The following is a 24,773-nucleotide window of genomic DNA, read 5'->3' as shown; positions in this document are numbered from 1 at the left end:
GCCCCCCAAGGATGCTTGGCTGCAGAGGGGAATAAGGAGTGAATGCTGGGGGCATCCACATAGACAGGAAATGATCCTGAAATGCCATGGTGTTGATCTGTGCTTTAATTTGGAAAGGTCCTAGATGATGAGCATCCATTTTGAGGGAAGATGATGAGTGAATAGTTGCACTTTGAGTTTGGTGTCCTCTGGGCAATGTTTACTTGCAATTTCTTTGGATGCAGTTTTAGCCCAGCCCAGGTGCTCTTGATGGAGTTGATGCATAGTTGGAAGGTCTTGGACAAAGTATTTTGTGGTGGGGATAAGAGAGGGGGGCAGGGTCAGTCAGAGGCTTGTGGATGGTTTCCATAGTTGATGGGGGGAAAGGGACTGCTGGGTGGAGCGGGGGGGGGGGGAACTCTTTAAGGGGAAGCATTGTGATCCAGTCGTCTTGTTGAAAATTTATACAGCAGTGCAGATATTTCAGTATTGCGTTGGGTCTGTTCTGTCTGACCGTCATCTGTGGATGATGAAGGGAGGAAGGCTACTTGAGCTTGATACCCAAAAGTTGCAAAAGGGCTTGCTATAAATGGGCTGTGAATTAAGGTCGCCTCTCCAATATATTCCCTACATGGAGCCCATGGAGGCATAATATGTGTTGCACAAGCAGCTGGGCATCCTCCTTGGCTGCTGGAAGCCCTGGATGTGGCAAAAAGTGAGCCATCTTGCTGAAGAGGTCCATATTACTAAAGTGGTAGTGTGATACTTACCGGGTGGCAAATCTACACTGAAATCCATAGACAAAAATTTCCAAGACCCTGTGGATATGGGTAGAGGTTGTGACAACCTTGTAGGCTTGCATGGCATGTTTATTCCACAGGATTTGACATACCGTTCTACAACATGAGGTGCTTTGAAACACTAGAACTCCCTAGCCATGGAATGATGAGCCATGCATTGTCCAAAGTGGCTGGCTATGAATTTCAGCAACCACCAGAGTAGACTTGCCTCCCAAATGAGGATCTCAGTGTAGACTCTTCCCTGTTTGTCAATTACTTTGCTTCAGTGAAGTTTCAGCTAGTATGATTAGGAGTGCAACATAACCCTTAAAATAAAGGAAACTCTTATTTTTTCAAGAGCTGTCTCTTATCTAGAACATTGCATTTTAGAACATTTTCTGTGCATGTGTCATTTTAATGGTGGTGGGGAGCTTGTATGAATTAACATTGAATAAGTGTTCAGTCTGTCTCATTTCTAAGTTCTCATAAAGATGGATTTTTAAAAATATAAACTTAGACATCTTAACATACTGTGCTTTATATATATATTTTGCTTCTCAGGCTGTCCTCCTGGTGTATGATATCACCAACCAACAGAGCTTTGAAAATGTAGAAGATTGGTATAATGTTGTAAAGAAGGTCAACGAAGAGTCAGAAACTCAGCCACATGTGGCTCTCGTAGGCAATAAAAGTAAGTTGTTGAACTGTTGTTTAGCTGGAATGTTTTGGTGATCGAGCTAAGATGCAGGTCAGCAGTATAATCCATATGCACAGATCTGCAGTACAACTATGTGAGCCTCAGCATTGCAGACATTGGTACATGTGTGGTCCCTTCTATTTTACTGGCACCATTGTTCATTGATTTTGGCAGGCTCTGGCCAGTAGAATGTAATATTTCATGCATTAGACCAAATGGGGGTGCTATGTTGTGACAGCAATCACAATGTTTAGTCTGTTGGGGGTTATCACGTCAAGGAAATAACCTGCTTCAGTGATTAGCAGCATGACATTACCCATAAAACTTGGGAAATGTTGCCAGTATGCTTTCCTTATTTTTCTTATACAAAATGGTTGCATTATTCATCTTCTTTTTCTTAAACTGTGCTCGATAAACAAAACATAGCCTTAATTCCTAATAAGGACTTTTTTGCCTTAATTCCTAATAATAAAAATAATAATCTTTTGAGAGATGACTATAATAATAATAATAAGGAAAACAAACAAACAAACAAGCCACTACCATGAGGAGCTTAACAACATAGAGGCAATTTAGTGTCATGGGGGCAAGGATAGAATGATGGGGCAAGAGCTATGTGTTAAGTCACAAGAACACTGTCAGGTGCCTAATTTTCCCTCAATCATTTTAGCAAATCCTAAGGTTTGGTATTGCCCTTATCAAACAAGGTTTGGTCAATTGACTAGTCAACTATTGGTCATATATTTTAAAGTAACAATTTTATGAGAACAACAGAAAAACGTTTTTTTTACCCTACAGATATGACAATTGGCTCATTGCAGAAACAAAGTAATTTCATTTGTCACAATATACAGTAGTACCTTGGTTGTCGAACAGCTTGGCTCCTGAACAAATCAGCTCCCAAACGCCGCAAACCTGGAAGTGAGTGTTCTGGTTTGTGAAGGTTTTTCGGAAGCCGAATGTCCAGCATGTCTTCCACGTCTTCCGATTGAGTGCAGGAAGCCTTGGTTTTCAAATGGTTCTGGGTTTCGAACAGACTTCCAGAATGAATTAAGTTCAAAAACCAAGGTACTACTGTATATTGTAAAACTTTCTATGTCACTGTTAGTTACAGTAGATTCTAGAGTACGCCTCAACACAGTAGAAAAAATATTCAGTAACTGGCCACCTGCAGCAGAATAATTTAGCAGATTGAAGAGCAGCCAAGTAAAGAGCACAATAAGTGTTATGTAACTTACTATAACGGCATAACAAATGTGAATCATTCATAGGGGAAAAATCTGTTTGGTTTTTATCCTGAAACTCTAGGCTCAATAAATACAAATGCAGTATAAATAAATAAAGTGTGGATAATGAAATGAAAGCAGAAGGCAACACTGAGGCTTAATTCAGTACCTTCAGTTATTTCAGTGGCTGTTTTCTAGATTGCAGTCCAGCCCTTCACAGGAGCCTTACAGAGCAGATGGTTAGATCATGTACAAGAAGGAATTCTGAGCCATAACCTTTGCCACTGACCACTTGTATTCCTGTACCTCTTTGAAGATTCCTGCAGTTGTAGCAGGTAGCCAGTAAGAGAAGCTTTGGGTTGCTGTTAGGTTTCCCTCTTGACAGCCTCAGTGCTGAGGGGCCAGCAGCCCTCCATCGTTCCTGCCCTTAACATCATAGCACAATACAAAAGTAAGCTGTCACGGACACAGTGACATTCTTGCTTTCATAGAATACTTGGCAATGTTTGATTATAGTCAAATAATAAGTGGTCAGTTTTATAGTATTTCATTTGTAAGTTGACTGAAATGCCAACGCTAACAAATCGTTACATTTACAGACTGGAAGATGCGCACTGTCTGCATTTATCACTGGAAACTTTTTAGAAAGTAATGTTTGTTTAGGTTTCCTTTCCCCTCCAAATTCCACAAACGATTGGAGTGAGGCTACAGAAAAGGCAGAATGCCCAGCCATCACAGTCCCTCCTAACTGCTGCATGGTGCAAATGTATAAAGGCAGCTTTTGATTTTCCTAACATAGTTATTTGAAATAAGTGAATATTATTAATATGTTTATAGTTCTGTTCCCTGTGTGAAGTCTTGTTCAAGGGCTTTCAAATGCTATACTTCATGCCTTTTGTTTCCTACTGTTATCAAAGCACTTGAAAAAGCTTCATACAAATTTGCATGGATGTGATTTTCACTATGTAGAGTTCTGTTAATTTTACACATCACTCAATGGTAACATTTTTCCTTGTGGTGTATAGAGTGGTGACTATGTGTTTTCTTTAATTAGAATCTGATTCTTCTTTTCTGCTTATAGAATCTTAGTACCAGTACCAAAACCAAGTAGTCCCCTGTCCTGGAAATAAGAACTAATATAGCTCTGGGTGCCATTTTAAAATGCACATAAATCTCAAGAGTACCGGGTAACTGTTCTGAAGACACAGCACATACTTGATGCCTGTCATGATTTTAAATGGGGGACGGAAAGTATTTATACCAATCTTGTTGTGGACTTTCAGTTCTTGCAACTTCTGTGGATAGCTGTGATTCTGACATAATTGAACTGTAAAAATGGGAATACACCTAAAACCCCAGTAGGGTATTATTTCAATTTCTGACCTTAGGATATAGAGTAGCTTTAGAAGGGATGTAAATAACAACTTGGCAGTATTAAATTTGCTTAACATCATTGTCATCAAACTTTATTATGGTCACAGACCAGCATAAGTTACAAACATGCAAATAAAATAAAATACATAAGACTTAAAGAGGAGAGGGATAAAAGCTAATAGTTAAAGTGGTTATAACTCACATGAACTTAAAGCAGATAGAGACAAAAGACAAGTGGTTGAAAGCGACTATAAGGGAGGAAACATGAAGCAGCACAGGCGTTGCTTTATTTGCTTAACAAATCAAGTACTGATTTAAAATTATGAAGTTCAAGCTATATGAACCTGGGCTTCTCTTGCTCTGGTACTACTGCGAAGAGGAATTGGGAAGGTCTTGCTTCCATTTTTTTTACTAACTATAGCTTAAAGCTGGGAGAGATCATCAGGGGGTTTGGGCTGGGTGTTCATCAGTATGCAGATGATACCCAGCTCTACCTCTCTTTTAAATCAGAACCAGTGAAGGCGGTGAAGGTCCTGTGTGAGTGCCTGGAGGATGTTGGAGGATGGATGGCGGCTAACAGATTGAGGTTGAATTCTGGCAAGACAGAAGTACTGTTTTTGGGGGACAGGGGGCAGGCGGGTGTGGGGGACTCCTTGGTCCTGAATGGGGTAACTGTGCCCCTGAAGGACCAGGTGCGCAGCCTGGGAGTCATTTTGGACTCACAGCTGTCCATGGAGGTGCAGGTTAATTCTGTGTCCAGGGCGGCTCTCTACCAGCTCCATCTGGTACGCAGGCTGAGACCCAACCTGCCTGCGGACTGTCTTGCCAGAGTGGTGCATGCTCTAGTTATCTCCCGCTTGGACTACTGCAATGCGCTCTACGTGGGGCTACCTTTGAAGGTGACCTGGAAACTGCAATTAATCCAGAATGCGGCAGCTAGACTGGTGACTGGGAGTGGCCGCCGGGACCACATAACACCGGTCCTGAGAGATCTGCATTGGCTCCCAGTACGTTTCCTAGCACAATTCAAAGTGTTGGTGCTGACCTTTAAAGCCCTAAATGGCCTCGGTCCTGTATACCTGAAGGAGCCTCTCCACTCCCATCGTTCAGCCTGGACACTGAGATCCAGCACCAAGGGCTTTCTGGTGTTTCCCTCATTGCGAGAAATGAGGTTACAGGGAACCAGAAGGAGGGCCTTCTCGGTAGTGGTGCCCGCCCTGTGGAACACCCTCCCTTCAGATGTGAAGGAAATAAGCAGCTATCTTCTCATTAAAAGACATCTGAAGGCAGCCCTGTTTAGGGAAGTTTTTAATATTTAACGCTGTATTGTTTTTAACACTTGATTGGAAGCCGCCCAGAGTGGTTGGGGAAACTCAGCCAGATGGGCTGGGTATAAATAATAAATTATCACATATTATTATAAAGGTACATCTGAAAATAGGCAAATGCTGGTTAGTCTTCATAATTGTTTCCTAAAGCATGGTTTTTGAATCTGGCTTGCTTTAGGTTTGGGATGCAATGCTAAACTGTGTTTAATCAAAACAAAGTGGAATTTTCTGAACAGCTTGCAGCTGTGCCAGGAGAAGGGAAGGAGATACAGTGGTACTTAATTTATTTCGGAGGTCCGTTCTTAACCTGAAACTGTTCTTATCCTGAGGTACCACTTTAGCTAATGGGGCCTCCCACTGCTGCTGCGCCGCCGCCACACAATTTCTGTTCTCATCCTGAAGCAAAGTTCTTAACCCGAGGTACTATTTCTGGGTTAGCGGAGTCTGTAACCTGAAGTGTCTGTAACCCAAGGTACCACTTTAATGTAAAAGCTTGAGGCTCATGCTTGATATGGCATTTAATCATGTTAATATGTTTAGCCTGGATGAGACTGGGAGAAGATATCAGAGCCATCTTCTAATATATAAAGGGTTGTCACATGGAAGATTGAGCAAGCTTGTTTTCTCCTGCTGGAGAAACCTCTGAAGGGTTAGACTTGAACCAATGGTTTCAAGTTACAATAAAGAAGATTCTGAGTAAACATCAGGAGGAACTTTGTGAACGTAAGAGCTGTTCAGCAGTGGAACGGGCTCTCTTGGAATAGACTCTCCTTCATTGGAGGTTTTTAGGAAGAGGTTGGATGGTCATCTGTCATGCATAGTTTAGTAGAGATTCCTGCATTGAAAGGGGTGGACTAGATCCTTCAAGATCCCTTCTAACTTTACAATTTTATCATTTTCTGATTTTGTATGAATACAGCATTTTAAAGCTTAAATGAAATGGTTCCTTCAGAACAAAGATAAACTTCTCTTCCTTTGCTTTTGTATTGTCTTCTGTATACTCCAAGGTCCCATAATTAGGCTGTTTTCCCATTCCTACCATCCATGTTTTTCACCTTGTTTTATTTCCTAGTCTATTATTCTTGCTACCTTTGTAGTTCCTCTGCATCCAATGGACCAAACTTGCCTATGAAAGCATTTAACTGCAATAAACCTGCTAATCATTAAGATGCAAGGAATCAAATTTCTGGCAGAGCAACATGCTGGAGTCCGTAATCTTGGAATCAGCTGTCCAGATCTGGGCTGTGAATACAGCAACCTTTGATATACATGCTGACCATTTCGCATGGGGTTCCGTTCCTGGCTCCTGCATGTGTTGGTGGAGCACGTATAAGTGCGCACCGCCCCATTTTGCCCTGGCCCCATTCTGCCTTCTTTTGGGTTCAAAAGGACCCCTGCCTCGGTGATCGCATGTCAACTGGACACACCTAAAATGGTTGAAGCCTGCATTACACTAGCAATTTACTGGATTTAATTGAGCATTGTATGGGGCTCTCCTGCCCTCCCACTCCACTTACCTTGAACTGAATTACATGGAGTGCTGGAAGTGGATGTTTAACTTTTGCCTTACTTTGATTTGTTTGGCTTGTGTGCAATGGGGGGAAAAAATAACTAAGTGTAAAAATTAATAACCTGATCCTATGTGTGTTTCTTTGGAAGGAACTTCCACTGGTTTCAGTTGTGATTGCTCCCAAGAAAGTGTGTGTAAGTATATACCTTACCTGAGCAAGTACCATTGAACTAAGTGAGGCTTACCTCTAAACAGACATACATACCTAATTCTTCGCTCCATACACTTTTTCCCTCCTAAAAAGTAAGGGGAAATGTGCGTGCGTCTTATGGAGCGAATGCAGGGGGGAGGCAGGTGGGAAAAGCCCCCAAGAGCTGCACACAAACTCCGTGCGACTCTTGCGGGCTTTTCCCCAGGAGGGAGAAGGGACTGACGGGGCCAGTCAGTCCCTTCTCCCTCCTCGTAGAAAAGCCTGCAGGAGCCAGACACTCTTTAAAGCAGCTCTGGGGTAGCCAGCGAAGCCTCCGCAGGGCAGCGGGATGAAGGCTCCCCACTGCCCTGCAGAGGCTTCGTGGGCTACCCCAGAAGCCAGAACAGAAGCCAGCAGCACTCCCTCTAGCTGTTTTAGCTTCTGCCTTAGCGGCGCAAAGTCAGTGATGGGCTGCCCTTCTCCCTCCTCGGGGGGAAAAGCCCCCAAGAGCCACACACACTCCACGCGGCTCGTGAAAGGGAGCGCTGAGCAGAGCCTGGGATGCATACAGGCTCTGCTCAGTGCTCCCTTTAAATATTTTTTTCCCCTTGAATTCCCCTTCTAAAATCTAGGTGCACCTTATGGAGCGAAAAATACGGTAGATTTCACTGTAAATTGCACTGTAAGTTCCCCAAATTACCTGCTAAAGACCCCCCAAAAAACATGTCCTCTGGTATGTTATTATTTTATATTTCAGTCTTGAAATAAATTACTAGGGTGGCATACAGTACTGAATAAAAATGCAACAACAGTATAAAAAACATGAGAAGGACAGTACTTATATTTTTTACATGTCACTGGAATTTTGTTCCCATCTCCTTTTGTGTACTTCCAAAAGGCATGCTAATAGCATTCGCTACTAGCTGCATTCATTCCCTTTGCAAGAAGTGAACTTCCTCGAAAGTTGCTGTTTCCTTACTATGCTGTCAGATAGAAAATTGATTTTGACCGGACAACTGAGCTTCCGTTATGCTCTGAAGGTTTTCTTTTCACTATCCACTTGTTGGAGGTCAACTGCTTGATACGAAGTGGCGAGCCATTATTGTGGGAAAAAATGGTGCTTAGAAATGCTGCAGAAAGTTGCTCTAATGAATCAATCCCATAAATATTTTAATTGCATTGCAGTCAATCATTATGTTGCCATGGCACTTAGAAGATGATGTAGCAGCTTGCTCATCATTATCCAGTGTACCTAGAACTCATTTTAAGGACTTTCCTTTCTTCCAATACAGGCTCCCCATCCCACCCAAGTTCAGAAAATAAAAGAACAAGTTATACTAATTTCAGCTTGAAATTTCTATTTCTATTTAATACCATTGACTACTATGGCAGAATATTTTTGTTACATAAGGTTTTCCCCTATTCGTTCCTTGATCCTGACAAACTCAATCAGTGTTTTCTCCCTTTATCACATCTATAAGCAAAACATGCAAGTGTCAAGTCAACATTCCTGCTGGATAAATTGTGACCTAGAATTAACCCAGACTGCATAGGAGCTGCTGTTACTTGATTTACAGCTGGCTGGTTAGCCTGAGGGCAGTTGTTATCAGCAACTTGTAGAAGGGGTAGGAATTATCGGTCAGCATTGTAGGGTGGATGGAAGAATGATACCTTTTCTCACAGATATTATCCAGATCCTTTCCTAAGCAGAGTCCAATAAGTCAGGTTTTTAAACAGCCATTGTGATGGATGGGCCTGAAAAGAGAGTGCATCAGTGCTAATTAAAAATGTTGATGGTATATTCGACTGAGTGATGATTAATTGATGCTGGAGTGCTTTCTCTGGGCAGGAAATGTTGTACTGTTGTAGTGTGAAGTTTAAAGGTTACATTTTAATGTAACTCATAAGGTTAATGCATTGAGCTGCCCGTTCTATTGGGATAACTTAATTGCTCTTAAAACTGTAGAGTTTAGTTAATTCTAGGTACCCGGTAAAAATTTTCTAATTTCTGCACAAATAAGCTTAGGAGTTTTCAAGTACAGTGGTACCTCGGGTTACATATGCTTCAGGTTACATATGCTTCAGGTTACAGACTCCGCTAACCTAGAAACTATAGTCAAAACAAAAAATTCCTTCCAGTAGCACCTTAAAGACCAACTAAGTTAGTTAGTTAGTGAACTAACTTAGTTGGTCTTTAAGGTGCTACTGGAAGGAATTTTTTGTTTTGACTATGGCAGACCAACACGGCTACCTATCTGTAACTAGAAACTATACCTCGGGTTAAGAACTTTGCTTCAGGATGAGAACAGAAATCATGCTCCAGCGGCGTGGCGGCAGCAGGAGGCCCCATTAGCTAAAGTGGTGCTTCAGGTTAAGAACAGTTTCAGGTTAGGAACAGACCTCCGGAATGAATTAAGTATGTAACCAGAGGTACCACTGTAAACTGGCTTATAAATGCTATTTTTTGTTTGTGCTAATGAATTTTTACACTGTGGGATAAGACAGCACTACACTGGATTTCAATAGGTTAGGGTATCCTCAAATACAGCATAGACTCCCTTGTTTTATAAAAGAAGAAAACTATAACACTTCTGTGTAAATGTATCATACAATAATGTTTTGGATATCTGATTTGATTTTCTGCTCCATTCCACAAATTAAAGTACCAGCGTAAATGCCCAGTTTGCAATTTAACATCAGTATACTGGCTGGAATCCGGGGTCATAGATTGGCTTTGTTGAGAACCCTAACCCATCGGAGATCATCAACCAGCGTGACCAAGGCAGTTTCAGTCCCATGGTGAGGCCTGAATCCCGATTGGAAGGGATCCAAATGGTCCGCATCCTCCAGACGTGCTTAGAGTTGTTCAGCAACCCCCCGCTCAGTCACCTTGCCCAAGAATGGAAGATTTGAGACTGGGCGATAGTTGGCCATATTGGCCAGGTCTAAAGATTTTTTTTTAAAGACGTGGTTTAATGACCGCCTCTTCAGCAGGTCTGGGAAGGCTCCCTCGCAGAGGGAAGCATTCACCACCCCACCGCCCAGCACTTCCCAGCTTGCTTTTATCAGCCAGGATGGGCAAGGATCAAGAAGACAGGTGGTTGGTTTCACTCATCCAAGCAGCCTGTCCACATCCTCGGTGGTAACAGATTGAAATTGATCTAACCTTAGAAAGCATGTTATGAAGCATTATGATGTTCATAGAATGATCGGATTCATATAGTGGTGTTGGTATGTTTATGAAGGACGCAGTCCAACAGAAAGTTCTCCTTTGCAAGCTCCACTGAATATCTCTTGTGCAGTTCCCATTCACTTTAATGGGGCTTATACAGGAAAATTACTCAGTAGATTGGACTGTTTCCAATATGAGCCTTCCTCACACTAGACCCATGGCTAACTTAGGTCCGCTTATTTCAATGGGTCTATTGAATATAAATTAGCTGGAGGCAACCCATTGTGCTTTTAACAGCAACAATAAGTCTAAGAAACAAATTTGCTTCAGAGTTTGGGATGATATTCCCAGATATTCCCAGTCCTGTGAAACACCCTAACAATTGAGATTCAGCTGGTGCCTTCTCTGCTAGTTTTTAAATGCCTGTTGAAAACTTTCTTATTTCACCAGGCCTCTTGCAGGCAGGCAAGAATACATCATCCACAATGGTCAACTGATGTTTGTTTTTGATTCTTTTGCTTTTAACTTGTATTTTTTTAATTATTTTACTGTATGGCTTTATGTTTTTATATTGTAAACCGCTGTGATATATTTTTGATATGGCAGTATATTAATATTTTTATAAATAAAATAGGTAGGTGATTCTACCTTTGTGTTTAAGTAGAAATGTCTTCTGGCAGCATTGTTCATATTTGGTAATGTTACAACAAATGAAGAGCTTGTACCATGGAAAGCCGCTAACTGTGGACAGAAGTGGAATATAGAAAAGGAAATAAATCAGAAAACACATGAATGTCTCATTCGGTAGTCAACTGTGAATAATATTGTGTTGCCTAACTGCACCAACTACTTTAAGAAAAAAAATGTTAGTTTCTCCAGTAGCTAGGTTAATGATTCTTGGCTTTAAAACAGAATGGTTCATTGTTATCCATCAATTAAAAGAAAATATTCTATAGTCCTTTTTATAAAGTTGTTGCCTATAAGAAGGGCATAAATAAGAGTTATAATTATTATCAGCTGAGCTTGGACATAAAATTACATTTTTGCAAAACACATTTAGCACGGTTTTGGATAATTGGCATTAACCCTGCACAGTGATTTGGCTTTATGGATTCAAGCATTATATGTGGTTGCACTGCTTCAGCAAAAGGTTAAGTATTAATGGAAAATGTTCACAGCTCTTTTACTCAAAGAAAACATGTTACTTGTAAGTTTTCTTTTGATTTTTACTTTTACAGTTACATTGAATGTCTTCATTCATTTAGCCATCCATAAAGCAAATATTGTTGCACATGCAGTGGATAATAAGTCTTTTTAGGACTACTTGTGTGGCATGTCACAGATCATTAACTGCAAGTAACCACCTGACTTGAGGGAAGTCTGGAAGCATCATTACAGTGAAATGAGCTTTTATTTCTGTATCACTGCAGCACATTGATTTGTAGGAATGTCTCCATTAGCTACTGTGGAAATATATCCTCACCAAAGGAAGCTGATGATAGAGGGTAACTAATGTTTGATTGTAAGAGGGATGTTAATATGGGGCATTTTGCACAGGGTTTGAAAAGGGGAGTACAAATATCTTTAAGAATTTCTGCAAAACTTCTACATGCCATTAAGTTTTTTGTTTTTTTTTTACAATTGTTATTTTCACTAAAAAGTGAGTCAAATTTGGAACTGTAACAAAACTTTGCAGCCAGTGTACAGTGTTGTTGCTTATGCTGCAAATTCATCTCATCTGTACACCCACTAAATATAATGTTTGTTTACTGATCCGGTGGTATGGCCGTGTGTGTGTTGGGTGGGGAGCAAGGCAGAGGAGGGAGATGACCATCTACTCAAGAGAGTGTACTAATAACACTCCCCAGTGTTGTTACTTTGGACAAAAAAAATACATACTGAAAAGCAAATCCTCACAAAAGGATATTCTAATGCTCCTTTTACAATTGTTTATGTTCTAGCTTAACTATTTGATATACGCTATTCACAACGCTTATAAGCAGAATGCAACTTTAACAGTAATGTTAACATAGAGGTTATTGACAAACCAGAATGTGGGGAAGAATTACTTCACAGCGGAGGGTGTGTATGCATGAGCTTTCCTACATACTGCTTTTTCTCTTCATTCATCCACCACCCCTGCTCCCGTCTTTTCTCTCAGCCAAGATCTTGAAATGTGCTTGCCACTCAAGTGGGTAAAATGACTGGCAGCTGAGAAAATGGTTAAGCACTGCCTCCTGTCCACCATTTTCCTCTGCAAAATGCTCACTACCATCACTTTATGTAAAAAGGGCAAATACAGGGTTTGGAATCCCTGTGTATATTGCTGAACATGTAGTTCTGGACTTAGCTGTTTCATCAGTGAATTCATATACTTATACTGTTCCATTTCTAATAACCTAATGGTTACAAACAGAAGACAGTATTGGACATACCATTACTTCTCTTGAATGACAAGCTAATATAGGTTCAAAAATAGGCAAAAGAACTCTGGGGAAGGTGTTTAAGAATCTGGTGACTTGAGCATAATTTGTCCTGGCCTCAGTTAAATAATTTGATATATTCATTTTTCTACAGAAGTGTGCTTGTTTCTAGCTAGCATTAGTTATTTTTCTACATGGTGTTTAGGGGAGCGCCTCATAGCTTGATAAGTTAATATATGAAAAGCTGATTTTGGTTAGTACTTTCTTCTGTACATACTGAGTTTATGTAATTAATTATCATCATTCATTAATTTCATATTACAGTGTCTCATACCTTGCCAGTTTTCTTCTCAGTTGACTCATCCTTATAAGACATAAGTTGACCAGTTACTGAGTTACAATAAAAAGCACCTAAAAATATATTGTTCATCATTTGGTCATATTAAAATTTACACACAGAGCAGGGAAACATATTACAATTCATCAGTAATAAGTAAAATCTGTTGTGTAATATTTTCAGAACATTAGCTTAATTTTCATGGAGGACTCTGCATTCCTTGTTTCTAGCATGCAAACTGGTACTGCCTTTCTGCTCGTCATGGAACAAAGTTAGCCCATTTCTTGAATTCTGATACTAACTGACCCCTCACAAATTAGCTGCAAGTTTGTTAATTAGTCTTTGTGACAACTAGAAGTGCTTGAGTAATCTTTGCCAACTCTGATACAAACTGACCTGCCAGTGGCGTAGCGTGGGGGGTGCAGGGGGGGCCGGCCGCACTGGGCGCAACATCTGGGGGTTAGGGTTAGGGGGCGCAAATCCACGGGTTAGGGGGCGCAAATCCATGGGTTAGGGGGCGCAAATTACTTGCCTTGCCCCGGGTGCTGACAAGCCACGCTACGCCACTGTGACCTGCAGTCTTGGGAGAAAGGAAATAAGGAACATGAAGGGAGGCAGTGGGCTACCATGAGCTGTGGTAGTGAGATGAGAAAACAACCATTACAGTGGGGCCCCGCAAGACGAATGCCTCGCAAGCCGGAAAACCCGCTAGACGAAAGGGTTTTCCGTTTTGGAGGTGCTTCGCAAAACGAATTTCCTATGGGCTTGCTTCGCAAGACGAAAATGTCTTGTGAGTTCCTGCGGGGGTTTCCCCCCCCCTTTTCTAAGCAGCTAAGCCGCTTAACAGCTGATCCGCTAAGTCGCTTATCAGCTGATCCGCTAAGCCGCTAATAGCGCTAATCCGCTAAGCCCCTAATGGGCTTGCTTCGCAAGATGAAAAAACCGCAAGACGAAGAGACTCGCGGAACGGATTCTTTTCGTCTTGCGAGGCACCACTGTATAAGCTAAAGAACACACCCCTTAGGGTGTGCCTGAACCTACATTTCTGTCCAGCACACTAAGAGGTTTAGGATCTTTTGGTGGAGTTAAAATGCCCCAAGCAGTTCACACACCAGAAGAATAAAGAACTGGATTATTTATGGTTTTGCATACATTCCTATTAGCCCTGTTTAAGCATTCAAAGACTGAATTGAGTTGGTTTGGCATTTGTCTGTCTCGTGAGACAATGGAGTGCACCTCGGGGGGGGGGGGAGTCACATTACTGGAAAATCACAGTGCCTGCTGTGTCTGCAGTAAGAGGGTCCCTGCCATAGGTTTATAGGCTAAATTCAGACAGAAAGAAGACAGCAGCAGAAGGGAAAGGAAGAGTATTAATATTTTTGCTGTGAAACAATACTTAAGAGCAGTGGTTTTCAACCAGGGTGCCAACAGTGGTGAAGCTGCATGCTCCAGCACTGGGGGCAGAGAGCAGGCGGGGGCATGGCTGGCGTGTGTCCCAGGGGTGTGGCGCGCCACCCGTGGGGGTGTGGTGTCCGGTGCAGTGGGGGGGGGCGGCATGTGTCCGGAGGACCCACGGCCGCAATGGTACCCCCTCCCCAATGGTGCTGGGGGCAGTGCGCTCCCCCCCCCGTTCCTCTGCCAGTGGGTGCCATGGCACCCTGGGGTGCCTTGAATGATGGTCAGGAATGCTGCAGGCAACACTGGCCTCCATCCCTCTGTTTCAGACATGATTTTCAGCCACGTTGGTGTAATTTTCAAAGCCATACTGAGAGTTTGTATGCTTGTGTGAAGAAAACATTTTTGTCCCCATTAGTGGGTTTGCCGATAAAAGTTTGGTGGAGTTGTGAGTTAAGTGTAGATTTTGTTAGGGTTCTGTTTTTTTAAAAAAATAAATATTTATTAAGGTTTTTTTTATAAAAGAAATGCACAAATAATAAACAACATTAGTTATATCATAACAAAATCTCATAACTTCTTTGGACTTCCTCACGTCTCCTGCTCCCACTTACATCGTTAAAAAAATTTTCAAGCAATTTATCATTTTGTTTACAATCTTATTTCCGCTCATTTAAATATAATCTAACAATTCTCCAAAAGGTTTATGTTTTCCTTAATCTCACTTATCATCAAATTCCAATCTAATTTAGTGGTGGCCAATTATTTTATGATCAAGCATCCTTCTTAACATTCAACCAAATTACAATATTTTTGTAAATAAATCTTAAATTTCTTCCAATCTTCTTCAATCCTTTCTTCTCCCAGGTCTCGGATTTTGTTAGGGTTCTGTGCTCAATAGATTAGCACACCCTGTTTTCCATGGTGTGTATGTAGGTAAATGTCTTAATATTTGTGTGGTTTTCTCCCATATAACCTCTTTAGGTGTAAAGCCTGAAATTGCACAATGGCAAAGTAAATATGAAATTATTAGGGAAATGTTCCATCATTGAACTTATGAAAAGTCAGTGGTGATTTGTTTTTGAATAAGTTACCTGGGTATTTACTTATTTCCCCTGTTCCTTCAAAAGGTGACAACAGGGACGGCAAAGGACAACATTCAGCGTCTTTTCTATGTTATAGCACAAGCCCTTCCCCTTGTCTCCATGTATATTTTGCAATTCCTATAGGAATTTTGAAACTTAGGTATGATACCAAAAGGAGTATCAATTTTGGGGCCTGGCAACTGTTGGAAATAGCATCCTGGGTAGAAATCTAAAGAGATTTTATTTTATTTTAAGGAAACAGATGTGATAAAAAATATATTTGATGTAAAAGGAAATTTTAAATGACCAGGTAGTTTTCTCATTAGAAAACTAATAATTTTCTTAAGCTGTCTTCCTGATAGAAAGCATAACTGCAGACTCAGTGGACTTCCTTTGGTGTTTATAACTAACTTCCAGTATAAGAACAAAGCCAAGCCAAAGATTTTCAGAGAGTTTGAGTAGCTGCATGCTCAGGAAGTTGATCACTTGGGCAATAATACAGGTTTCTGAGCACAGCCAGTACTTTTTCCAGCTGCTTTATGGTGATATCTTGAAGCTTAAAATGTAATCTGTATGGGTAAGCCACAAAAGCCACTTTATATTAAAGCAGGCCTGGACAGTAAATCACAACTGACCAGCTGGCACAACTACTAAGGTAATAAATGTATTTATTAAAAAATCTAATCAGAAGAATTATATTAAAAAGTAAGGTGTAATTTCTACACACCAGCAGATATAATTTAAAAGTAAAACCGGGAAGTGTTCTAGATTAAGGCCCAAATTTATGAACATCTGTTCTGGCAGTTCCTGTGCAAAACTCATGCTCTTCACAATAAAAGTGTGAAACATGTTTCTCTCCTTCTGCCCTCTTGCATTAATTGTGCTTTTCTGCAGTTCATAAACCTCTTGTTTGACCTTACATGAGTGGCTTTCCATCGTCTTTACACACTTGTTAAAGTAATTACTCTGTTATTTGCCAAAAAGCAAGTGCTGTCACAGCATCAGAGCCGTGGAGCAGTGTAAAGGGGGTGGCATGTTTCCATTCATTTATTTCAAAAATACGATATTCTGAGTAGTTCACAAGCTTTGAATATTTTTTCATTGTGAGTTCAAAATTATATCAGTGCTAAAATAATGCTAGAGATTGAACATTGATAGAGCTGTATATGTTGCTGCATGTTCATAGAAGCGCTTACAAGCTGAATAATTCTACCTTCATAGGAATATACGCTTTCCTTAAAAATAAATAAAAATAAATGCACTGTATGGATCTGAAGGTAGGCTTGACCTTATATGGACAGTGCTATCTGAAATCTCTGAAGCTAGGGGGATTGCCAAATCTAGGGCCAAAGCTTCAGTGTCATATTTTCATGTTACTTATTCTTATAGTGGTAAATCAATGTAGGATCCAGGCTCAGATTTAGAAAAGTCTAAAGAGAACATTGCTTTTGAAATAGGAATATTTACACAAGGTTAACTTTCCATTAATTAAACTAAAACAGCTGTTTAAGGCACCCACTTAATTTTTGTGGAACTATTTTATGTGTTTTTACCTCACTTCTTTCTCTGGATTTCTCTCCACTGGCATCAGCACAGCTGCATCGCCCATTCCATCCCCCCTTTAACCTCTATTTTTAATTAAGAAACTTTAAATCAAATTCCTTTTTTAAAGCTTCTAGCTTAGATTTGGGAAAATAAAAACTTCACATCTAGCCCAGAGGTAGCTGAACAGCTGTTTAAGAGCAATAAGCAAAAGTTGCTTGTAAAAGAAAAGAAAAAGAGTTTTTAAAAGTAAAATTTCCACTTAGATTTCACCTATCCAAACTTCTTTAGTTTGAGTTAGCTGCATAACTTCCACCCTCACTAATTTTTTATGCAAGAAGAAACAAGCATTCATGTAATAGCAATAACAAGACCCTTGCTGCTGTTGTTACTGGTTTTGTGATTAAGGATGCAATCCTAACACAATTTATCTGCCTGAGAGTAAGCCCCATTGAATTTGTTAGTTTAAATTAGGAATCTCTTTTCATGAAAACATCTTGAAATGATGAACAAGAAAGAACCAGCCTGTTTCTTGAGCTTTTTTAAAGGAAATTCGCCAAAATTTGTACTTCTGACACGGGTTGCCTGGATTTTCCTGGACATTTCAGTGATTTCCGCCCGGATACTGTTTCCAACTGCCGAATCCCAGCTATCTCCTGGAAATTCCGGACGTATGGCAGCCCTAGATAACCAGCCTTATATAATCAACATGCTTAAGTCTAATTAATGCATGAAGAGGTTAATACCATAGAGAAAGCTGTCCTGACCAGTGTAGTGAGGTCACTTCCCCTTACCTTGGGAGGAAATGGGTAACCAAGCCTATTGCTTTCACCTGCACTCTACCTGAGCAGCTTAGCATGCAAAGAGGTTTCAGCTGGTTGTTCCAGTTCAGACACCCTTGAATTCTTATACCAATAATGTAGGGTCTTTCACCACCTTGTAACTAAGCCAAGGTTTACTGCCTGTGCAACTTTTTCTGAATGCTGTATAGAAAAGCACACAAAACAATTTAAAACTTATCAAATGTGTGGCCTTTTTCTATACCAGGGAAAGAGGGAAATTCTGAAACTCACTTTAAAGGACACATTTTAAAGGCCTAACAGCCTATATTTGCTTTGGTGCATATTTTGTGATTTTAAATCTCTGCTGAGGTTCTCTCACCCAAAGAGTATTTGCCTCAAACTTAGATCTTGACATCCAGGGAATTCTTATCTATTTTACCTTGAACCAGCAGTTTCTGTTAGGATATTTCTGTTCCACCTTACAAGGGAGCAGGATGTTTGTGTCACAGCCTGTGTATTTCTTGTTCACAGGATGTTCCTGTTGTGTCTATGCTTTCGTTTTCTCTCTGTGCCTGAACACGCAAGCAGGCAGTCATGTTTTTTCCTTTGTTCTGACCAACGCTGAATAAACTTCTAAATAATGCTCTCCTGCGTGCATCTTTCGCTGTGCGAATTCTGCTGATAGAGCGTGCATCAGCTCTGGAATGTGGCAAGCTATTTTCTGGAGCTCGTGTCACTAATTGCTGATACTGTATCTATGGGAGATCGATGGATCGTCCGGAGGTGACGTGGGGGCCATGATGGGCTTTATCTCCCTGGCAGTATCCCAACAGTTTCAACTTCAATACAGGCCACCCCCATCCCCAGTTTCCACCCCTACCCCCGGTTTGTGTTCCTGGCCCCCGCTTGCATTGGCAGACCATGTGTAAGCTTGCTGCACCCAGCTACGCCCTGCCCGCTTTTCCAGGTCAGCATGCACTGAACAAGCATAAAATAGTCGTTGCCTGTACTGAGTGAGATGAAAACTTCCAACTTAAAAGGTTTGTTGAAAAAGGAAGGCCTTCAGTAAGTGCTGAAAAGGCAATAGATAGGATGCATGCCTTATATGTAAGGGGAGGGAGTTCAGTGGGACTTACTTCTGAGTAAATGTGTTTAAGATTGCATGGTAATGCCATAAGAGTAGTCCCAGTAGAGGCAGGGCAGTAGCACTTGCCTGACCTCAGTCAGCTGCTTTGTTGCTGCTTACCAGGAGGCCGAGGGGAAGGGGAGAGGCAGCAACCAGGTTGGTGCAGCGCAAATGCACCAGAGCAGGAGCACCAGATCGGCTATGCCAGTGCATTGGCATTGCACCAACATGGTCAATGCCTCTCCCCTTTACCCACTATCACCACTGCTATTGAGTAGGCACCCAGTTGACACAGGAGAAGAAGGAATTTCAATTTCTTAACAATTTTCTATGTTGAAAAAGGTAAGACCAGCTCTCTCAAACTGTTGCGCAATAGGCACTTGGCTGTATATTATATACTAGACACTTGAATGATAAAAGAACAGTCCATATACTTTATAGTAGTAGTAGTAGTAGTAGTAGTAGTAGTAGTAGTAATAATAATAATAATAATAATAATAATAATAATAATAATAATTTATTATTTATACCCCGCCCATCTGGCTGGGTTTCCCCAGCCACTCTGGGTGGCTTCCAACAAAATATTAAAATACAATACGATTTTTATTTCTTTGAAGAGTTCTGAAATATATTCATCTGTTCAAACTTGTATTGAATTTACTTTTACTTTTTTCTGGTCCTTGTTGTGACTATTGTGATATGAACATAGGTCTATCTAGTCTGTCTCGCTAAGCTGCAATTTATATTCCACATTGCTAAAGCAGATAGATGATTATGGGGCTGCATTGTACTCTTATAGAATAGCCCAATCCTAAGTGGGTAACACAAGTATTTATATTATGTTGTTGAAAATCTTACTATTTTAAAGGCATCTTACTCTTTTAAACTCCATTTCCAGTCAGCTGCTAGATTAGGATGGATTTCTCCAACAGTTTGGCAGCTGGTCAAGATACTCAAAGTACTGTACTGACAAATTTATCAGTAAAACAAAGCGTTTGTAAGTATTGATTTGCATTTGAAATTCAGCTTAGAATTTAAGAAGTGCTGCAGTTATTCTGAATATTGCCAATACATTTTTCTACACTTGATTGGTCTCGGGTTTTTTAAAATTCCCAGACACTATGTTTTAAAAATAATTGCTGTTCAATATTTTAAAAATAAACACTTAGTATGTTATTGGTACTATAAACAGCTGCTTGTTCACTTACTATAGGGAAAAAGGTACTTTACCTTGGGACCAATCTATACTTGACATTAAGCTCTGCATCTGCCATGTTCCATTCATATCTTTCTTTCTTCCCCTTTCTCCTGTACAGCCCCCTATAGCCAGGCTAAACTAGTCTTTGCTCTCTTCCACACACTCTTTTGCCGCTTGATCTGGCTGTTAGGAGAGAGACACTGCCACAGATGAGTGCCAAATTACAGTGCTGAGTCATAAAAGTAGAATTGGATAGCTATGATACAGAAAAGCAGCAGTAAATTGCATAGTAACATTGAGTAATGGCTTGTGCTCCTGCGCCACTCTTGCTTGTATCCTATGAAATGTTTGGAACAAGAATGCAGATTATGTTTGAAATGACTTAATGCTAGACATTTATAATAGCAATAATACTAGTTTGGCCTGAAATTTGTAAAATGTTGTTATGTCTTAGGAGAGTAATTTGTTTGGTGCAGAGGTACAGAGGAGGAAAAATCTAAGCTACCCAAATCTTTATTACCTCTGCTGGAGATGGTGAATGAATAAGCTTGGAATGTCTGTGGAACCAAGTTGTGCTGGCACTCTTGGAAGTACATAATTGAGAGCAGTTGAAAAAAGCTCCATAGGTCAGAACAGACTTTTTATGGATCTATAGAAAGGCAGTTGTGCACAGGGATACCTGTTGAAACTATTGAGAAACTGAAAAAAAAACTTTAATTCAGCTGCATTTCTCCAGTACAAACTATTCAACACAACAATAGCACTATGCAGCTTACCTTTTTGCTTTCCTTGCAGGAGCCCTACATTGGGGCCTAGGGCCAAGGCAGGTGTTGAACAGAGAATATCGAACCATTAGTCCTGCCCTTTCTATTCCACTTGGGATTGATCTTTATAGCTTACTGTTCTTTATGGTTTTTTCATTTAGTGTATGAAAAGCTTAAGTTTAGAATTATTCTAGCATCAGTCTATAGGGCAGTGCAAACATTAGTTCATGAGAGAAACCTAAAGCATGCTTGCAATCAAATTAATTTTTCTCCCATCACCTAATAATCTGAGTGGGGCATAAACTGTTTATTATGTATTTGAAATAACTTTCTGGAGGTTGTTAATATGACACATAGTTTGGCTGGCAAGAGCATAAGCAGAGTGCTTTAGATGCTTTCCTGATAACCTAAATTATTGCATAAATCTATCCCAGAACTTTGTTTATTTCAGATTTTTAGCTCATTACATCAAACTAGCAATATGTTTGTTTTTCAGTAGGGGATCACTGAAAGCATGGGATTTCAGTAAGTAAAGAGGTTTGCAAATAGAGTACAAAAGACATTCCATTATTTGTGTTTTTTCTTGTTTGAGAGAGAATATACTATTTGAAGTTGCAAATGCAGTAAAAGAGTGCTTGCAAAGGCACTTCTGTGTCTTTGTCAGATCTGCCCCTTGCCTAGTTGCTGGGGTATGGGGAGCAAGTTAAATGTTTTAGGAAGGGGTGGCTAGTTCCTCTGATGTTGATGGCCTACAGCTCACTAGACTATTCAGGCTGCTGTTGATTAGCATCCAGCAACATTTGGAGGGCCACAGGTTAGCACTCACCCCAGTTTAAGCCAAGGTGAGTCAGAAGTTAAAATGTTAAATCAGTATGGATATGGATACTTAAAAAATCCTGAAGGTTCAATACATTAAATAGACAAAATAGCAACCTCTTCATAAAGACAGCTTGTAGATGAGGACTGTGTTGTAAGCCATCTGTCTTGGGAGACAGTGGAGGAGGGTGCCTTTGAGTCAACAGCTGGAAGGTTGCAGCAGCTGCTGTGGCTGTAGAGACTGATATGTGAGAGACATATTTTGTCGCAGCTGGTACAGATGAAGACATCCAGTTGTGCTGATGTAGATGCACATGGCATTTCTTCTCTCTCTGCTCCTCTCAGTGGTCATTCCTTCTCTGGTCACTGCTACGGGTACATGACCTGACAGTTTATCTCCAGGCACTGTAGTTGTCTGCAAGAGGTTCCCACACAACAAGGTTGATGTTGCCAGCCTTCATGGCACATTCACAGACATCTTTGGAGCACAGAGTTGGTCTGCCAATGAGTCTGGTGCCTGAAGCCAATTCCCTGTAGAGCATGTCCCTGGGGATGCTGCCATTTTCCATTCCGGGGGCATGACTAAGCCAGCCTAGACATCGCACAGTGTGAACATGCTGGGGATGTGGGTTTGGGAGAGCACATCTTTGTTTGGAATTCTGTGCTGCCATGTGATACTCCACATCCTCCTGATGTAGCACATGTGGAAGGCATTGCGGTGTCGCTCCTGACAGTTGTAAGTTGTCCACGACTCACTTCCATGAAGCAGCATGCTCAACACACAAGCCTGGTAGACCGTTCAATCTTGGCATTGAATGTTAGCATCACATTCTCCCCTACCCTTTTGGAGAGGCGAGCCATTGTCATAGCAGCCTTGCCAATACACTTGTCCAGCTCAGCTCAATGGAGAGGTTGCTGGTTATGGAGAAACCCAGGTAGACAAAATTGTCTGCCACCTCAAGCTTGTGATCACTAGTGATGATGTGTGGAGTGCTAGCAATGTCCTGACCCAAGATGTTGGTCTTTGTCAAGCTGATTGCAAGGCAGGCTTCGGCAAAACAGAGGACGACACCATGGTAGATTCATACCATAATGGATGCCTGTAAATTATGTGATCCTGAACACTTACTTTGAAATAAACTCTAATCTTTATTAATAAAGCCATGCAGTGTTCTAGCAAGATAATGTTCTGGTTATTTAGAGGCAATAATTATTTTTTATTCTTTCTCACCATGGCTGGGTAAAGAGGAGAGGTAATTGATCCTGTTGGAGTTAATTTTTCCTCAGACATCGGTCACCTCTGAAGCATATCGTTTCTGTTTACCTATATTTCTTTGATAAGCAAAATAAAAATAAAAGTTTGCCATGCTTTTCTTGTCAAATAACAGTTGTTTCCTCATAAAAATCATACTTGTGTGTGCTTTAATTTTACTAGTTTCTAAATTGGTTTTCCTTAGGCCACACCAGCACAAGCTGTGACCTATATCAAGATGAATGCAACTGTTTGGATGCATATTATGGTCTGCCAAGTGCTTGGCCCTTCTCATTTTTGTAGTTTAGGCAGGCAGCATAAACAGGATGATTGTGCGTGGGGGGGGGGGTCATGCATGGCTGGTTGGTTATGTTCGGCTTCGTGGGTTACATTTGGCAAACTGGTTGCACTAAAGTTTCCTTTAATGCCATAGTAGACCAACAAGTTAAAAGAAACATTGTTATATGCTTTTATTATGGCCTGAGTGTATTTTTAGAACACTAATATGTATATAATATGTATATAATTAAGCACATGTAAATTAATAAATCACAAGAAGGTTTTACTTGTCAGATTGGTGTGGCCTAATCTCAATAGCTCATTATTTAAGCATTATGTAACTTTATAACTTGTATGAACAGCTGCAAATGCTTTGCAGATAGATTATTTTTAGTTTTTCACAATGTTTTAGAAATTAATATACTTTGTGCTGTATAGATTATCCAAGTATGCAAACAGTACTCAGGACTGCATTTAAATATGAAACTTTTCACCAATTTAAATGATAATGCAAGAGGTATTACCTGATTAGAGAAAGTTGACTGCCAGCTCAGTCTGTTGAGCATGAGACTCTTCATCTCAGGGTCATGGGTGAAAGACCCGTTGGGCAAAAGAATCCTGCATTGCAGGGGTTTGGACTAGATGACCCGCATGGCCCCTTCCAACTCCACAATTCTATGATTTTATGCATATGTGAAGGAAAGAATATGCTACATTTGTTTTTTTATGGTGCCTGTGTTGCAACAGGTACTGTCTTAAAGGTATTTCTTCCTAGTTGAACAAAAATAGAGAATGCATCTTCTGAGATGGTCCTTGCTATCTGCAACTTGAAAGAGAAAGTGTATGTGCATGTGTGTAATCTGCCTGATAATCCAGGCATCTTCATAGTTAATTAAAATAAACTTTTGATATAATCAATTAAACAGTACCTGGCTGCAGCAGAGCATGACATGGGAAATTGAGCCCATTGATTCTGCAGAGAACCAGCTGCCATTTGGCTCGTCTTCTCTAAAAATGAACTGCTCCAATTCATTATAAAAGCAACCATGTAATGTTAAAATGTAATGTAAAAAATGGGATGCTGGTGGCGCTGTGGTCTAAACCACAGAGCCTAGGGCTTGCTGATCAGAAGGTTGGTGGTTCGAATCTCTGTGACGGGGTGAGCTCCCGTTGCTCGGTCTCTGCTCCTGCCAACCTAGCAGTTCGAAAGCACGTCAAAGTGCAAGTAGATAAATAGGTACCGCTCCAGCGGGAAGGTAAACGGCGTCTCTGTGCGCTGCTCTGGTTTGCCAGAAGCGGCTTAGTCACGCTGGCCGCACACCCAGAAGCTGTATGCTGGCTCCCCCAGCCAATAAAGCGAGATGAGCGCTGCAACCCTAGAGTCATCCACGACTGGACCTAATGGTCAATGGTCCCTTTACCTTTACTAATGTTAAAAATGGATCCCTGGTTTTGCTTTTCTTCTTCTTTCTTCATGCTTTGTCTTTCCTACACACAGGGCCATCTCCATTTTCATCAG

The 24,773-nt window shown here is 40.8% G+C and overlaps 1 protein-coding gene and 1 long non-coding RNA gene across 3 annotated transcripts in view; one reads left to right on the top strand and one right to left on the bottom strand.

The window, feature by feature from the left end:
- The window catches only part of LOC309350028, a 494,376-nt gene extending 480,698 nt beyond the window's left edge, over positions 1–13,678 (bottom strand). Inside the window, exons 1-2 of the long non-coding RNA XR_014160268.1 lie at positions 13,589–13,678; positions 12,304–13,411 (exon numbers count right to left, since the gene is read on the bottom strand). This is a non-coding gene — a long non-coding RNA (uncharacterized lncRNA). The remainder of the gene's footprint in view (positions 1–12,303; positions 13,412–13,588) is intronic.
- RAB28 (RAB28, member RAS oncogene family) overlaps positions 1–24,773 on the top strand; it is a 62,687-nt gene that overhangs the window by 19,538 nt on the left and 18,376 nt on the right. For both annotated transcript variants that reach the window (XM_081876490.1, XM_081876491.1), the window contains exon 4: positions 1,320–1,449. In XM_081876490.1, coding sequence (XP_081732616.1) covers positions 1,320–1,449 — 130 coding nt within the window. The remainder of the gene's footprint in view (positions 1–1,319; positions 1,450–24,773) is intronic.

Source organism: Podarcis erhardii (genome assembly GCF_964252035.2).
Source record: "Podarcis erhardii genome assembly, chromosome: 9".
In the NCBI taxonomy this organism is placed as follows: Eukaryota; Metazoa; Chordata; class Lepidosauria; order Squamata; family Lacertidae; genus Podarcis; species Podarcis erhardii.
Note: the sequence above shows the minus strand (reverse complement) of the source record. Positions and strands in the feature narration are given on the sequence as shown.